The sequence below is a fragment of the Cyrtonyx montezumae genome, unplaced genomic scaffold (assembly GCF_038088225.1).
Source record: "Cyrtonyx montezumae isolate F1298 unplaced genomic scaffold, pur_monq_1.0 scaffold_8, whole genome shotgun sequence".
NCBI lineage: Eukaryota > Metazoa > Chordata > Aves > Galliformes > Odontophoridae > Cyrtonyx > Cyrtonyx montezumae.
The window spans coordinates 115,173,498-115,187,013 of record NW_027072089.1 but is presented as its reverse complement, the minus strand read 5'-3'; the positions used below and the strand labels follow the sequence as shown (position 1 = coordinate 115,187,013).

General features: G+C 36.0%; 1 protein-coding gene across 1 annotated transcript in view; it reads left to right on the top strand.

Moving 5' to 3' along the window:
- AHR (aryl hydrocarbon receptor) overlaps nucleotides 1–13,217 on the top strand; it is a 58,057-nt gene extending 44,840 nt beyond the window's left edge. The window contains exons 6-11 of the mRNA XM_065751793.1: nucleotides 3,654–3,784; nucleotides 4,640–4,842; nucleotides 6,516–6,625; nucleotides 6,941–7,082; nucleotides 7,891–9,160; nucleotides 12,663–13,217. Of these exons, the coding sequence (XP_065607865.1) occupies nucleotides 3,654–3,784; nucleotides 4,640–4,842; nucleotides 6,516–6,625; nucleotides 6,941–7,082; nucleotides 7,891–9,160; nucleotides 12,663–12,818 (2,012 nt within the window). The 3' untranslated portion in view covers nucleotides 12,819–13,217. The remainder of the gene's footprint in view (nucleotides 1–3,653; nucleotides 3,785–4,639; nucleotides 4,843–6,515; nucleotides 6,626–6,940; nucleotides 7,083–7,890; nucleotides 9,161–12,662) is intronic.
- The last annotated feature ends 299 nt before the right edge of the window (nucleotides 13,218–13,516 follow it).

Here is a 13,516-nt window from a genome sequence, read left to right as displayed (position 1 = left end):
TAGAAGTTTGTGTCACAAACTGTGAGAAGTGGGCAATTTCTTTTGGTCATACAATAAATGCAGAAGATTGTAGGTTGTTTGTTTTTCTTTTGTGTTCATGCTCAGTTATACCTCATATTTAATTGCTGTTTTGAATAGGAAAGTGATTTTCTCCCTTTCACATCTGCTATTCTTGATAACAGATTACGATACCAATTTTATTAGCTTCAGAAGACTGGCAGACAGTTGGGTATGACAGCTTCTTAAAGCACTTCAGGCTGGTAGATATATTCCATGACAAATACTAGTTGAAGTCTTATGGTGATATCGAATAGTGCTTTCCTGGTTGTGGAAAAGTTTTGCTCCTCCATGTCTGTTACTATGCTACGTGTGCTGCCATGTAGATCACTGCCTCTCTTGGGAATAAAAGATGATATAAATGAGCCTTTAAGACCAAGTATTATGCTTATTAGTTTCAGATTGTCACATGTTATCATGACTGATCCTTATGTGACCTGCTATATTGGGAAACTATTAAGGAAAAATACATTGCATGCAGATCAGAACAGAGATGTTTTTACCTGCGTACACATGCAGTGTGATAAGCTTAGTCAGATAAGTTAGTCTGCTTGACAATGATGACAAAACTCTTGAGTCAGTCTTAGTGCTTCCTTTTGCACAATGTATAATATGTTTAAATATATATGTTACTGTTTGATTATAAATTTTTTAATCCAGAAAAAAGCTGTTTTTTCTTTTTTAATAAGTCAAACATTGGTAAAGCAAATAAGAACCCTTAACAATTTCCCATTCATTGTTTTATAGTTGAGAAATGCCATGATTTGACAGAGAAACAAACAGCTGATGTTACTTGTTTGGCACACAGCTCAGCATATTTCAGTTTCTCATTTAGTGGACAACACTTACATTATCAGTGGATCAATCTACACAAAATCCAATGGAAAACATTCTACACAATTAATTAATATTGCAATTTAGTGTAGGAAACAGCTGCTGCCGCTCAGAAGTCATGTTTTTATGTGGTGGCTTTCTATTTACCTCAGTGTGAAAAGGTTGTGTTTGAATATTGTGATACCAGGCTGACTTGGCATCAGATTTTACTGAGCAATGGAAGTACTGCAAATGCTGAGCAGGATTACAAACAATAGTATGTTTGTTGTGTTACTAGCTTACTGAAAGCTGCTAAATTATTTTCATGCCTCAAATAGTGTAAAGTGTTTGGATGTTGAGGATTTTTAAACTAAAATTTATTTTCATAACAAAGGATAAATGCTATGATCATAAGGAACCACCCATCTTTGTAAATTTAATCTGCTTCCTTTTAAATGCATCCAGCAAACATTTTGTAGATATTTATAGATTTTATAATTGGGCTGAGGCTTAATCACGGATTCCAGCCTCAGTCTGGGAACTAATTATGTTCCAGTTGGCCTAGACTGGTCGCTCAGTGCTCTGGTATGCTGCTAGACCACGGGTTTCCTCAGCTGTTCCTGGGCCTCTCAGACACTCTTCCCAGCCCTAGCTCAGAGATTTTAAGATTCTGATTTTTCAGTCCTAAATATCTGTTTCAGGGCATCGACTTTCTCAAAGGGACTGTAGTCTTCCTGCCTCACTAGCTGGCACCTTTCTCAGTTGTAGTTGGTCCTGCAGGAGTGAAGTCCTGGAAATAGCAAAGGGACACAAATGTTAGGAATACTTTAAAGGAAAGACATTTTGGGGGCTTCCTTCGTGCTGATACTTGTTCAAATATCAGTGCTGATCAATGCAGTGTGTTAACTGTTTAGAGAAGACCTTAACAAAAGTGTTTACAGAAATTCTCAGGGATGTCAGAGTTGGCATTTTTGAAAAATGAGCTGAAATTTACATACTGTTTCTATCCCCTTTCTTCGTTGTGCTTGCTTGCTTCTTCAGTGAGCATCTGACTCATTTCAGCACCTCTTGGAGAAATAATCCCACAGATAACAAGTGTTGAAAATTCTCGCCTGCAATTAAGGAATTCAAAAAAGAAAAAAACAAAACATAAATAAGTCAGTTTTATAGTTGAGAAATGCCGTGATGTATGGATGTAGGGTGTATGGAAGTAAGATGTATGTAGGATGTATGGAAGTAAGTTTTCTTTTACCTGCTGAGAACTGTCCATATGACAAGGGAATTATTTTTTTTTTCTTTCTAATATCAAAGTTAGGTGGCAACCATCTTGAACCTGAAATGTCCTTATCTGTAGGATAGCTCAGATCATAATAATGGCCTTCGCTAACATACAGTTCTGCTGATGGCTGTAATATCAGCATTTTCCTTCTCATACTCTTTATCAACCAAGGCTCTTTTTTTTTTTCCTTTTTTTTCCTCCATCACTTGAGATCTGTTCATCAAAAATTGATCTTGCACAGTTGTTTTCTTTTAAGAAAAAATGGAAACTCCTAATGCTGCTGTCTGATGAGCTGGGTGACTCAGCATTCCTGTTAGATTTATACAGCCTTTAGTTTGCAAGGCCTCTTGCTTGAGCTTTCTCCGATGTCATTTGCCTCCAATTCAGTCCCTTGAATTAACAAAAGATTAAACTGAACTGGCAGTTACTTGTGATGGATCTATCACTGTACAAAACACGTAGCCTATCAGTAAGTTTTTCCAGCTGCCCAAAAGATGGAATTGTATTTATCCTCTTTTTAATTTTAATATGTATTTTAAACAAGATTGCTTTGCTAAATTTGCTTTGAGTAGACTTGCTTTAGTGTCTGTGTGTATGTGGTCTCACGCAGAACATATGTATTCTATCAGCAGCTTATTGATCTACCTTCTGTTTTTACTTTATATTCCAAATGTTTAAGTCTGTTTTGTAAATGCCACTTGGCAGCACATCCTGAAGAGGCAGAAGACTTATCAGGTTGTTATCCTAGTTGTTAGTCATGTGATTGGGCCATTTTTTAAAATATTTTTTTCTTTTTTAAGAAGAAGAGTTCCAGATTCTGGAGCTCTGGAGCAGTAACTATGACTTTTTGTTGATCAGCATAGCCCAGAAGAAGTATTTGCACTGTTTAGTAGTGAAATGCTGCTAATGTGGGTTTCTTTGTTTGTTTTTGTTTTGGCATCTAGTACAAAAGGTGCTCAGATTGATTTATTGTAGTGATTCTCTAAAGTTGCCTATTCTTATTTATTGCTCCCAACAGCTTTCATGTGAGTGTCTGGAGAGCAATGGCTTCACAGCTTGATACCATCTACTGAGCTTTTGAATAATCAGTTCTTAAGCACTGCTATTACTGAATGTCTACTTCACTTTGGAAGATCTGTCATTGTAGCAGCGGGGCTATATTCTCTGTCAGATTTGCTCTCTACAACTGATTCAGAATCTAGATTGCTAATTAAAATAATGTGGGTTTTTTGTTTGTTTGCTGGTTTTTTTTTGGTTGTTTTCTGTTTTAAATTGAATGCAGTTTTAAAATACTATAATCGTTAAAGTGTAATCCAGTTAGAAGAAGTGATACTTAACCTAGTGCTGTAATTGAGATAAGTTCTGAGGATGTTTCCAGTTTACATTGTTCTTGCTCAGGTCATGACCTAGGGCTTTGTTTATGAGGCGGAAGATGATTTGTTATAGATAGCCTTCACTAGGTGTTCTTCTAAAAATAATCCTTATAAATAATCCTTTCCTGTAGGAGATAATGGATTTTCACAGCCAGCAAACTATTATAACCCAGACCAACTTCCTCCAGAGAATTCTTCCTTTATGGAAAGGAATTTCATCTGCAGATTACGATGTCTCCTGGATAACTCATCTGGGTTTCTGGTGAGTTTGGAGTTATGTAAAAACTTCCACACATGCTTGAATCTACATTGTGCCCACTGTATGTACAGCAACTTTATTTTAGTTACTATAGAGATGTGAGGGTTTGACCAAGTATATTTCAGTTAGTAAAGCTAAATGACAAAGGTTATATTTCTGGGTTTCCACTTAACATATTGCAACTAGGGGCAAATTCATTTCTCATTTTCTTTGTGAAGTATGAGTAAGTTTTGAGGAGCACTATATGGTCTGTGGATTACAAACGACCAGAAAGATTATTTCTGTTGAGTATCTTGAAATCAAGGAAATTTTAGAGTTATAGTAATCAACAGAACTACAGTATTCCTTTACTGCACTTGCTCTTTTTTTTAATTCTATAGACACTTTGTTTAATGCTGTGGATTTTAAAAGAAATAATATGAGTTTATGATCTAAGAAACTTTGTGCAAATAGAATTGTTTATATAAGATTTTGCAGTTGTGCATAATTGTGTATAATGTGCTAATGACTGAGATAAATGAGAAGCTATGCTACTTGCATGTATGTATAATACTGTATTCATTAGAAATTTAAAAATCCTGAAGAACATTTGCTTCTCTTTGTACTTCTTTCACGAAGCATCCTTCCCACTAGTTCTTCCTGTAGTGAGTTTATAAATTTGTATATTTTTAAGATAATTAAGTTAAGAGGAATATCAGCAGTACTCAGTACTTGTTGTCTAACTTCGGTGTATGCCACGCTACAAATCTTGAATCTGATGGGTCTAAAAAAACCAAGTATATACTTTACTTTATAACAGAAATATCTGCATCTTATATATGTCCATCCTGTAACAACTATTTTTTTCATAATCCTAAGGCTATGAATTTTCAAGGACGATTAAAGTTTCTCCATGGGCAAAACAAGAAAGGGAAGGATGGTACTGCATTGTCTCCTCAGCTGGCTCTGTTTGCAGTAGCTACTCCCCTGCAACCACCTTCCATCCTGGAGATACGAACGAAAAACTTCATCTTCAGAACAAAACACAAACTGGATTTCACACCTATTGGCTGTGATGCAAAGTAAGTAAATTGTTCTGCATAGCATTCCTCTGTTTGCTGATGAATTTCAAGTATGGTTTTAAAATGTGAAGCAAGTTACTATTTCAGACAGTACTGAGTTAGAATATTTTATAGTTTTTCTTTTCAGCCCTGATATTACACAATGAGAAGTAAAGTTTACTTGGTGTGCTTTCTGGAATATTGGTTTCTCCCTCTCAGTCTTTTAGAAAACTAAAATTAAATTTAAAAAAAGACTAACACCAGACTCATTCAATCTGAATCATCCAATTCAATAACATAATAGTAATCAATTAGAGAAGAAGGAAGTTTTTGTTTCATCTGGTTGAAGCCTGGTTTTAGAAGTGATAGAACAAGTGTTTCATTTTCCTCTGGGTATGTCGCTCAGTTCAGATAGATGTGAAATACAGTTGAAATGTTATTCACTACAAATTAAGTAAATTATTTTGTACTATGACTTTAACCTGGTTCCAAACAATCATTTTCTTTTGCCTTTTTGAATTTTGGAAAAGCTATTCCATTGCTAGATTAACACAAGGTAATTATGCATCAACACAGCAAGAAGTCCACTAAGGTTATTCATTATGTAAAAGAAAAATCTTTCCTTCTTTCCGTCGTCCTCTTTTTGACTGATAAAGCAGAGTTTTCAGACTTGTTTCTAGTGGGATATATCATAGGTCTTATACTTGGGGAATAACTCAGAGAGTTGAATTATTCAGTGTTATTTTTACTGATAAACCAAAATATTTTTCTTGACTTCTATAAGGTGCTACAAATGAAAGTTGCTAACTGTTAATTAAAGCTTTTAATTTTCTCTTTTTTTATTTTCATTATACATTACTGAAAACCTTCAATTAATGTCATGTTTTATACTTCTTCAGTTACTGTTCCTGTTTCCTACTTTTTTTCATTCTTTTCACCATGCATTCCATTTCCTACTCTTCATTATTTCATTCTTTCTACATCATTCTATGCATCTCATAGCACTCTCACAACTGCTTTATAGTGTTCTCCATATCCCTGATGTGCAGTGAAGTCTTGCATTTTATTCATGTTCAATCCTGACAGCTACTGCCTGTACTTCTGTGATGTATCTCTTGGAAAGCTTAAATACAAGCCCAGGGCCCCAGACCATTCAGTAGCAAAAGGGTTGTGGTTCAGAGATGCACTTTATATTGAATAATTTTGACAAAATTGCAAATAATAAACTCTACAAAAAGTTTTGCATAACTGAAGTTAGGCCCCTACTTAATACTGTATGCAAGAAGTAAAAACAGGTAAATGCAGTGAGATGAGGCCTAATAAAAAAGTGTATTTCATTGAAACAAATGGGAGCTTCCTGTTGTAAAAGTATATGGAAGTGGTATAGTCATTTGCTCAAAAGTATGGAATTTAGGAGTCTAGCTGAACTGTAGATATATCTTTTTTTAATGATCTAACAATTTTGCAAACCTGTTTCTAGTCACTGAAGCCAACTTGGGGGACTGGTAAAAGTTTTACGATTTGTTAACTGCATTTTTTATTAGAACACTCATGTTTCTGCATACAACTGATATTGCAGCAAAAGGTAGGTAACGTTTATGTCTAAAATGTTCTAGCCATAATAATATTACCTGGCATTTGTTCAGTGAGATGGTTCATCAGCAGTGTTGCAATCTTTTGTTGTTACCTTTCAGAGGAAAGATTGTCTTGGGATACACTGAAGCAGAGCTGTGTATGAGAGGAACAGGATACCAGTTCATTCATGCAGCTGATATGCTTTATTGTGCTGAAAATCATGTCCGAAGTAAGCTCTGTTCTTTGCGGTTTTAATCCCCTTTTATTCAGGATGTTGTTACCTGTATGTTGTGGATATCCTACAATTATTTGTAATTCTGTCTTTTATTGCTTTTATTTTACTGATAATTTTAAATAGATTGTTTGAAAAGGGATTGATTGTCCTGTTGCACAAGGAATACATTATTAGGGCTGTACAGAAATAGGTGACTGGGGAGGTGAGATTGTACATTACTCTGCAGAATTCAATTACTCTCATGACAAGCCAGATTTTTCTATTTTATTTCACTTGACAGTAAACAGTATGTTTACTCTTTAACTCTAGTGATGAAGACAGGTGAGAGTGGAATGACTGTCTTCAGGCTTCTAACCAAAGAAAATCGATGGGCCTGGGTACAGGCAAATGCACGCCTTGTCTACAAGAATGGAAGACCAGACTACATCATTGCCACGCAAAGACCTCTTACGTGAGTCATTATTATATGAAGAAGTACTGCCCAGAAACTGAATTTTTTAAATTGATCTTGCTTACATTCAGAAAAAAGTTTTTCACTTTTGAATAAACGTTCTTTAAATCTGGAACGCCAAAAAGAAAACCTCTACTTCCTAGCAAACTTTAGAAAGAATTTTGATATTTCAGGACTTGTATGGCAAAGTTCTTGTTTATGGATGAAATTTTTGACATTTTTATTTCATGCAGGTAGCAACAGTACAAGTACCAAGTTATTCCTTCCAATGTATTTTTCATTCAGTATTCCCATTAGTAAAGATCAACAAGAACCAGCAGCAGTTACGTGGAGGAAACTGCAAAAAGATATATTTTAAGGTCTTAGGGTGCTTAATTGAATTCCATATAATAAGGAATTCAGGGTTATTATTGGTTAAATAATTTTTCAAGGGGAGTTTGTAAAATGATGAAAACCAGTACTTCATTGTTGGAAGTATTCATTTATTTGCCATGTCAAGAAAAACACAACAAATAGAAAGAAAGCCACTTACATTCATTGCAGCTACTAATGCACAGAAAATGGTGTATGCTATCTAGATTTAATTACAAATGTAATATGTAAAGGTCATATTACAGTGATAAGCTCCTTATTTCATAATCTGCCTCTTGGCTCACTCAGTCAAGTTGAGCAGGAATAGCTAGGAATTTGAAAAATGCTTTCCAATAGAATAGTTTTGGGTTTTTTTAGTATTAATTCCAAGGGGCAAAAAGATTATTGTAACTGTTGAGTGCTGCAGTATTCTGCTATATATATTATTTATTTTCAGAGATGAAGAAGGAGCAGAACATCTACGGAAGCGTAACATGAAGTTGCCCTTCATGTTTGCCACTGGTGAGGCTGTGTTGTATGAGGTCACTTTCCCCATGTCCAGTCTATCAGATGCCTCTCAGCCAAGGAGTAAAACCAGCATGGGAAAAGGAAGCAAAACTATGCTACATGGTGATTCTGTGGATCCAAACTCCCTTCTAGGTGCCATGTTAAGGCAAGATGAGTCTGTGTACCTCTGTCCTCCAGCATCACACAAACTTTCCTTTGAGCGGAACTTCTTTGCGGACAGCAGGGATGAACTGGGCAGTGTTGTTAGCAGTGACTGGACAGATAGTCTCCTACCTGCTGGAAATCACAATATACTCAAGCAGGAACTAATGGAGTGTTCCCAGGACAGTAGTGTGCCACTTCCTGAAGACAGTGCAGCGCTCTTTCAAGATAACAAAACAAATGATTTGTACAGCATCATGAAAAATCTGGGTATTGACTTTGAAGATCTGAAGTATATTCAGCAGGATGAGGAGTTTTTTAAAACTGAATTATCTGGTATGGATGATATTGGGGACATTGACATAACTGATGAAATCCTGACTTATGTTCAGGATTCCTTAAATAAGTCTGACTTCTTATTTTCGGGCTGTAACCAGCAGCAGCCCGTGGTCCAGAATGCTGGTTGCTTGGTACAGCAAGAATTAGATCAGCATCAAATTCATCAGCATCAGAAACAGCTCATGGAGCAGCAGCAACAACAGCAACAGCAGCAGCAGCTCTGTCAGAAAATGAAACATATGCAAGTCAATGGGATGTTCACAAATTGGAGCTCTGGCACCAGCATGCCTCTTTGCTCGCAGCAGCAGCCCCAGCAATACACATTCCCTGGCATGCAAGCCACTGCTGCAGAGTTTTCTTATAAATCAGAAGTAAACACTTCACCTTACTCATGTAGACAAGAGTTTGCTCCTTACAAGCAGCCCACAGCCACGATGCCACAGCTTTCTAATTTTCCCCAAATGGATTTCCCTGTGACAGGTTTTGACAGATCAGCCTATTCAGCTTCTTCCAACTTGGAGGATTTTCTCGGTTGCTTGCAACAGGTCCCTGAAAATCTCAACTGTGGGATAAACTCTGAGTCGGTTACGCTAACCCCACAAACATGTTATGCAGGTGCCGTTTCTATGTACCAGTGCACACAAGAAACACAGCCAAACTGCATGGATCAAATGCAATATGATCCCATGATGGCAAATCAGCAAACGTTGTTGAACAAGGTATGGTAAACAGCATTGTCACATTGCATGTGTTTTGAATCACATTTTTAGTTGTTTTGGATGGCAGCTGGGATGCAGGGTCTGTCATAGTTGAGTCACTGAGTTTAAAGCTGGTGAGTTAGTGGTGAGTGAATGTCCGTGCTTTATTTTTTTCATGAGACTGAATTGGATTGCATTTGATCAAGTTTTTGTATATGCATATTTGCATCCTGGTAGCTCTCTTTGGCACTAGTGAACTGGTCTGTTGTACCTACCAGTAATTTTTCCAGGGGGAACAAAGGAGAAGCAGGTTGGTCAAAAGCTTGAAATTTGTGTACATTTTTAGGGGATCAGAATGATGTCAGTAATATTTTCTATGAGATTCATCTTCATGAAATGTGTTATAAGGGTCTGGAAAAGTATCTAGCTATTTAAATGTTACAGTGTTCTCCAACTACTCAGATTCTTCAAAGTTAGGTAGGTATCAAATTAATAGTATTACACTGCGTAAAATATTATGAACTGTTGTATTTCTACATATCCAGCAAGAATATTGTTATAATGTGGATGTAAGAAGAGCCAGCTTGTTCCTCACACTTCTTTATAAGTCTATTGAAGGCTAAAGGGAGAGGGTAAATAATTACATTGACAACTTGGGCTTTGTTTGCACTATTCTAAACAGAGTGGAAATATAAGCAGAAGAAAACAGGGATCTTGCTCTAGCACAAACTACAATTTTAAGTATATTTTTTTCCATAGGTAAAATTAATTTTAAAATTAAGTCTAGTTGTTAAGGCAGTTCCTGATTTTGCATAGCCATTGTCTTTTAGTTTATACTTTTTATTTCTGTTAATGCTGTTTGAGTACAGAGTCACAATTCTTATTTTACTCCAATGAGTTTATATAGTAAAGTAGCGATCCTCTTGTAAATGCTTCTGCATGCGTATGAGCATTTACCGAATTAAAGTATTAATTAGCATTTAACCTGCACAAGCCAGAAGTGAGGAATGCAAGTAGAACATACCCATTTTTTTGGTATGTGTAATGTAAGTACAAAACATACAGTTCTTATGACTGTTAACTCGTGGAAAAAAAAGTATAATTACAGAATTACATAAATTTAGCTAAAGCAGTTCAGAAAATGTCCAAAGGCTGAAATATCATGAGATTACTTTGGTGAGCTGCAGGCACAGGCTTGTACAGCACTTGTGTGTTTGTTGCAGAGCTGTGGCCAGTGTTACTAATCCTAGATAGTGCTTGATAACAGGGATGCTAGGCATTTCCAAGATGATTCAAGTTCACCCCTGTAACAGGAAAAATTGTTATTTTCCTAAAAACTATGCTGATATAATTCATCATTTTTGATCAGCCAGTACTTAACAATTCCAAGTTTTACTAAGGATTAAGACAGCATCTTCTAAATGCACTAAATGAATGCCTTAATTTGTATTTATTGGAATACTCTTCTACCATAGTAATGTTGCTTTTAACTTGGTTGTCATAAAAGCAGGGCTACTTTTGTGAAAATACAGCCTTAGTCAGAGTGTAGAGGCAAATTCCACTCATCTTGCTATGAAGTGCACATGCTTTATGGATCTGGATAGCATTGCATAAGCAGATGCCTAATGAAGAACTGATGCTACTCTTCTGCATGTCAACTCCTGTTTACCTCTGAAGAGAACTGCAGAACATTTGTCCAAATAGCTTAAAAGAGTCACACAGTTCTTGATGAGACAGGGAAGAATTATTCCCTGTTTCCATAACAGCGATGGTAGCTATCTGACAGCTATCTCCAAGTCCTAGCAGGTCCACGACTTTCTTACGGGTGAAGTGATGGTGGGGAAGGAACTGCCTGTCCTAAACCACATAGTGTGATCTTCTGCAACCTGTATTGCTACATACTGGTCAAAAAGCAAACAAACAAATAGAACCAACAACAAGCAACAAAAACCCACGAGAACAACAAAACGAAAACAAACCAACAAAAAAAAAACCCCACAATCTTTTATATCCTTTTTTATCAGACTGTACTTAGTTTTGACCTTTAGTCTTATCTGCCAATTAACATTATTGTGAAACTGAGTGCAATGTAAGACTCTTCACATTGCTGAGAAATGTTTTAATACAAAGAAGCCTTGGTTTTATTTTATCTAGAAGTGTATATTGCAGATAACCCAGTGTTTATAAATGCTTGTGTTGCAGAGAGATCAAAGAAGACAGTAGAACTTTAAAATAAGCAAATTGATAGGAACTAGTAAGTTGGAAATATAGCTACTGCACTTGAAGTTGTAATGTTGTGAAGCATCATCTATACCAAAGCCATGATTCCAAATAATATATTTTATTATATTGTTAGTAGGAAGAATTTATCACTATATATAATAATAAAGTAAACTAGGTTTGATTTTACTGGCTACTGGTAAGTGTAGTAAGGCTGTGAGTGGATAGAAGGTGTCACTGCCTGAGCTGCAGCAGCACAGCCACTGGGTGTACTGGGGGACTGAGTCTGACCTCCTGATGTCACCTGGAGAACTCTGTTAAAAATTTTAGTGAGTGCACTTCCAATACTAAAAAATAACATTGACGCAATCTACTGCTTCCAGAAGTTATCCTAGCTTATGTTATGCTATCTATCCTTATGAGCGTGTCATCTTTGATTTAAAGTGTAATTCACATGACTGTAGTCTGGTCATTAAGAATTTAGAAGAACAACTGCATGTTTTATCAAATTTCCATGTTTGCCCAGCAGGAAAAAAAGAAGTTACCACAAAACCAGCATATTTTGATAGACGAATGAGTGCATGTGTAATATACATTTTAAGGACAAACCTTGAGTGAATGAATGAATACTTCCAATATAAGCTACTCCCAAAGAGGTGATGGAAATGTTTGAAATATTTCAGTTCATTTTCTTTGCATGACTGAGTGGAGTATTTTGTGAGAAAAAAAAAAAATCCATAGCATGACAGGAAGTATTGCATCAGATGGTTAAAATAGTCCTATGAACAATTATGTCAAGACTGATGAAAGACTTCCATTGCTCTTAGTTGGTGTTGTCAATATGCAGACCTTTTTTTAAGAAAGCCTACCCTAAGGTAGCTTAGCCTGTGGATTGAATGCAGTATGTTTCAGAGAACATATAGGACTGAATATGCATTCCTGGAAAACCTGTAAATCTAGATCCCAGTGCCAACATGCAGCTATGAAATAGGTTGCTTTTAAATGTAACAGCTGGATTTCAGATTTAGAAATACTCAAACTTTGCTTTCTACAACTGGAAGCTATATTATGCTTTAGAAAATGATGATGTTTCTTTCCTTCAGCTGTAGGAAAGCTCCCACTGACTTCAGCAAGGATGGGCTTCACTGGTGATTAAGCCCCTACTTTAACACAAAGTTTTAAAGCTCTTGACTGTATTTTAAGATGGGCTTATCTAGTCTGTTCATTCAGGCAGATTCTAAAAAATAAATACATCAGTTTTCTAAACTAACCATTTATACTGTCTTTTTTTTTTTCCCACCAGTTCCAAAATGGTTTCAATGGAGGAAATGTAAATGAAGCATATCCCTCTCAGTTAGATGTGATCAGTAATTCACAAACTGCCACACATCTTCAGCCTGCTCATCATCCAACAGAACCCAGATCCTTCTCAGATTTGGCATCTAGTGGATTTATGTAATTCAGATCTAGAGCTCCATCTGTGATTTTGTCTGGGTATCAGGCTGCTCTGAGGAAAAGCTTGATAAGTCTGTCTTTCAACAACTGAGGTTGATTGCACTATGTACTGGTGGATATGTAATCCAAGACCCTAACTTTTCAGGGTAGCAGGTGGAACTAAAACTCTTGACTTAAAGTATGCATGTGCTGTTTTCCATCAGACTGACTGTGTCATTGTGGTATGGATTACATATGTACTAAAGACTATGTCATGCTATACAACATAAGATAAGGCAAATGGTTTTGTTATTTAGAAAAATAATTGGGCACTTTAGAAATAGCATCATTGTCACAAGGAAGATAATTTCACACTTGGATTATTTCCAGACTTCATTTAAAAAAAAGGAAAATTAAACAAAAATTCATGAGAATTGAAAGCACTTAATTTACTGCATACTAAGCTCTTTAATCACTTATTTTATAAGTAAATCCTTTTGTTTTAAGTCTCCATTTCTAGCACTTTAATAGAAGGCTTAATACAAGGATATGATATGCAACTTCAGGTTTTCTATGAAACAGATCCCTTGCATTCCTCATTTTCTCATCAACCTTAAGTGCCTCACAGTTTAGCTACCTTGTTTCTGACAGGAGCTTATCTTAGCAAAAGTCACTATAGATGTCATCCAAATTCTGTAAACTTTTATCCACCATCTACAGTGC